Source organism: Fukomys damarensis, unplaced genomic scaffold (assembly GCF_012274545.1).
Source record: "Fukomys damarensis isolate Sample0158 unplaced genomic scaffold, DMR_v1.0_HiC HiC_scaffold_19, whole genome shotgun sequence".
Lineage (NCBI taxonomy): Eukaryota > Metazoa > Chordata > Mammalia > Rodentia > Bathyergidae > Fukomys > Fukomys damarensis.
The window spans coordinates 61988188-61992543 of record NW_022900931.1 but is presented as its reverse complement, the minus strand read 5'-3'; the positions used below and the strand labels follow the sequence as shown (position 1 = coordinate 61992543).

The 4356-nt window shown below is 56.5% G+C and overlaps 1 protein-coding gene across 1 annotated transcript in view; it reads right to left on the bottom strand.

The window, feature by feature from the left end:
• Nucleotides 1-4356, bottom strand: part of Relb (RELB proto-oncogene, NF-kB subunit) — a 24144-nt gene that overhangs the window by 18997 nt on the left and 791 nt on the right. The window contains exons 2-4 of the mRNA XM_033766001.1: nucleotides 4116-4144; nucleotides 3796-3849; nucleotides 392-400 (exon numbers count right to left, since the gene is read on the bottom strand). Of these exons, the coding sequence (XP_033621892.1) occupies nucleotides 392-400; nucleotides 3796-3849; nucleotides 4116-4144 (92 nt within the window). The remainder of the gene's footprint in view (nucleotides 1-391; nucleotides 401-3795; nucleotides 3850-4115; nucleotides 4145-4356) is intronic.

Genomic DNA, 4356 nt, shown 5'->3' with positions numbered 1-4356 from the left:
GGGATTGAACTCGGGTCCTTGCGCTTGCAAGGCAGAGCACCGCACCGCTGAGCTAAATCCGGCCGTAATGGAGGCTCTTTGGAAAGTGTCCTCCCAGCCACCTCCCTCTCGCTCATTTCTTCACCGCCGCAGCCTCTCTCGGCTTCATCCCTTCTCTGCCCCCGCCGCCCCCAGTCTCAGCTCCTGGCACAGCGCTGGTCCCCAGGAGGGCTCCCCAACACAGTAATGCTCATCCCAGTCACAGTAACGCCGAGGCCACCCACAGACACCCGGTATTTCCTTGGGGCCCGGGGAGTGTGGTCCTGGGAGTCGCATGGCGCCCCAGCCCCACACCCAGCACCCTTGGAGCACTCGGCCCCGGGGCCTCCCGCATCCTGCCCCGGATACTCACCCAATTCATCTGTGGAAGGAAGAGAAGAGAAAGGAGAGGTCAGAGGCGCCAGGACTCGTCACGCTCTCGAGACAGACAGGTTCCCCGACCCCGTCCCCCGCAGCCCTTCCGGCTTCCTCCATCCTGGGGCGATGTGCCAGGGTGCCCACTCCTCCCCCATCTCTCTCCAGCGCCTGACCTTGGGGACCCAGCATCCGGGTGTCCTCAAGCTAAATCAGACGCCTCTACCAAAACATTCAGACTGAGGGTCATGAAGCACATGGTGGTTGCCGTGGAAAAGCACACGTCTTGTCACCAGGAAAGCAATGGGCGCCCTGGATCCTAGAGACTGGCAGGGCTCCCTCCTGAGCCCCGAGGTCACTGGCTGCTGTCAACCAAGGGCGCTGCTCTTCTGAATCCAGGGCTGTGAGCAAGGCCTCCGGGCCTAGTCCCCGGGTTCCCACCTCCGATCCCAGACTCGGCCCTGCTCCCCACGGGAGGAGCGACAGCCACGTCCTCAGGGAAGCCCTGTGACCTCCCCAGTAAAACTGGGCCCCGCAAGGGGCTGTGCAAAAACTGAAACCAACCTCCTGTCATTGTACAGGCAGGACAAGGGGACTCCCAGAGAGACACTCCTGGCCTGGCCGGGAGTCACACAGCAGGGAAGCACACCCAGCCGAGCCCTACCCAGGGTGGCTGCACAGGCTGGCGGCTGGGCTGATCCTGAGGACCTGCTCTCTGCGCCCCAGGGAGTGGCTCCCCGCAGCCAGAACTTTGCCCCGGGGAAGGCCGGTCTCTCAGCCCCTATCACATGTGACTTGGGGACTCAGCCTGCCAAGGTCCCCTCAAGGATGTGGGGATACTGAGGCAGGGGAGAGGAAGGGACCTGGAAAACCCTTCCGAGATGGACCAGGGGCCCCAAGGACAAGTTAGGCCAAGAGGCTCCACGGCTACAGAGGGAGGCTACGTTCTGGCAGCAGTGCTGGGTCTTGGGACCCATGGCTTCCGTTTCGATCCTGGCTCTGCTACTTGCTAGCTCTGTGTCTTGAGCCCATTACTAACCTTCTCGGGCCTTGATGTCCTCATCTATGAAATGGGGCCAACAAACCTGGTGTGGCAATGCCTGTAACCTCAGCGTTTAGGAGGCTGAGGCAAGAGGACTGCAGTGAGTTCAATGCCGGCCTGGGCTACACAGTGAGACCCTGTCTCAAAAAAAAAAGAGGAGGAGGAGGAGGAGGAGGAGGAAAGAGGTCCAATAACAACGCCTACCTCATTGGGCTTAAGTAATTTTCAAAATGGTGTGTGGGAGACTTGGAACTGTCAGGTGTTAGGCACCCCACAAACGCTGGCTGCTAGGGCACAAGGTGTTGGGAGTCAATGTTTCATGGAATTGAGTCACCTCTCCCCCTTTCCAGGCCTTGGTTTGTCTGTTTACAAAATGCAGAAGTTTCAGAGCTTGGGATTCAGTTACTCACTAAGCTGCCTAGGCTGGGCTCAAAACTGTGATCTTTCTGCCTCGGTCTCACATAGTGGGACAGCGGGTGTATCTACCATGTGTGGCTCCACCCTATTATTAAACATCACCAACCCCAAGATCTCTTCATAACCCCTATTAGGTTTTCTAATCCCGCATTTATTGTTTACACATCTGCCTCCCCATCTCAGTAGGGAACTCAACCAAGGAAGGGCTGGGCCTATCTCCGCCACTGCTGTGGCCCCAGAACTGCCCAGCAGAGACTGGGTACACAACAGGTGCTCAATGAGAATTTAGTGAATCGGGCAGGGGGTTTGGCTCAGTGGTTCCACTGCCTCGCAAGCACAAGGGCCCAAATTCAATCCCTGATACCTAAAACAAAACAAGTATTTAGTGAATAGATGATGTCAGAATTACTCCCACTCAGGGCCTGGGGTTGTAGCTCAGCAGCGTAGCACCTGCCTGGAAAGCGATCCAAAAACAAGGATTAGTCCCACTTGAAACCAAATACCTTGATCTCTTGGTCTGAGGCCCACAGTTTTAGCCTTGTCCTGCCCAGAACAAGTGTTTGGGTCACATCTGCCATTAACCATCTCGTCACCACCGTGCAAACCCTCAGACCTGCTGTGGAAGCCTCCTCAAGGGCCAAGCCAGCAGCATCCCCCAGACTAAAGCCAGAGCCTCTGTGTGATGAGCAACATTCCCAAATCTTTGAAGAATTATTTTATTTTGAGACAGGAGCTCGCTAAGTTGCTAAGTTACCCAGGGTGGGCTTTAACTTGTGACCCTCCTGCCTCAGTCATCTCCCAAGTTCAAGACCAGCCTTGGCTACGCAGGGAGACCCTATCAAGAGTGTTGGGATTCTAAGCATGAGCCACCACACTTGGCCCAAAGCAGAATTTCTGGGGATCCCTCCCAAGGCTTTTCCTTCCAGAGAGGAGCCCTAAATCCAACAATTGGGGCCGCCCACAGGAGGACTCTCACCTTGCCTTCCAAATCCCAATAAACTGAGCGGACAAAAGATGTCATAATTTTCTCAGAGCTCTTTACAGACCAGGCCTTCTCAGCACCTCTTGGGACTTTTCAAAAGTACAAATTCTCAAGGACCATCTGATTCAACTATTGAATCAGGAACCCCAAAAGTAGGGCCTGAATGTTTACTTTCATAAATCCTCTACGCCTCTTTTATTTGTTTCTTCTTTAGTGGGGATCGAACTCAGGGCCTACTGCTTGCCAGTAAGGTGCCGGTACCACTGAGCTACATCCCCAGCCCTGTTTCTGGTTTTTAAAGAACCACTGATATAAGCTTCATAACCACGTGGTGGCGCCCCCTGCGTCCCTAGCATTGGGGAGGCTGAAGCAGGAGGCTCATGAGTCCAGTCCCTGCTACGCAGGGAGTGCCAGGCCAGCTTGGACTACAGAAGGAGAACTTCTCTCAAAAAGACAAAAAAATACGGCCTAATGTGTTATGCTACAGGTAGTTATTATTACCATTAGATTACACCACTAACAGTCTACTGGATGCCAGACACTGCTTTGCAAGTTAACCTGTATCAACTCATTGAATCCTCCCAACCACCCCTGGAAGGGAGGCACCGATATTATGCCCACTTGACACAAGAGAACAACGGGGGCAGCGACTGGAGAAGTGGCCTACAGACACTGGAGGGGGTATGACAGGCTGTGGCAGTGGTAAAGGCCAAGAGAGTGGTCATAACCTTACTCTGCTGTGCCTCGGGAGTCCTCTTCGATGCCAGTACCTGGCTACTCTTACTTGTCAAGCTCCTACCTGTCCAGGAAGTAGGGACACCTAGGGAGCCGTCTCGGCGGGCAGGAAGGGACACAGCCATCACAGGAAAACGGAAAGGGGCCCCGGCAAATCCCCCAGACCGAGGTGTGCCCAATGGAGTCTCCACAGGGGCTCCCCGACCCCACCCTCATGGCTGCTCACCTGCAGTCCTGGACACAGCCAGCGGGAGCGAGGAGAGGTCAGTAGCAGCGGGCCCTGCCGGAGGAACGCGGGTCTCAGGGGATGCCCACCTGGGTGCTCTTCTAGCCCCGCCCCTGGGTCAGGCCCCTCCCCCTTCCCATCGGAGGGCCACCGAGTCTCCTTCCCTAAGTCGGATTCCTGCCATTCACCCTCCCCTTCATCATGGACCCCTTCGCAGCCTCAGGTAGGAAAGCCCCCAACCCTTTTCCCAGCGCCACACCAGACCCCTTTACTTTCCCGCCGTCAAGCCCGCCCCTGGTCCCTCTCCAGGCGAGCCCCACCCTCCTCATTCTCCAAATCGGGTCCCGCCCTTCAGTTTTCAGAAAGGCCTGTTGCCTTTTCGTTGTAGCAGGCCCGGCCCCTCAGCGCCAGGTCCGGCCCCCTTGCACCTCGGAGTCTGGCTCCGCTTCCTTCTTTGTATTCAGCCCCGCCCCTTTCAGCCTCAGGCACAGGCCCCGCCCCTTAGTTGGGCCAGGCCCCGCCTCTTCTTCCTCCGATCTTAGCCCCGCCCATCTCCCCCTC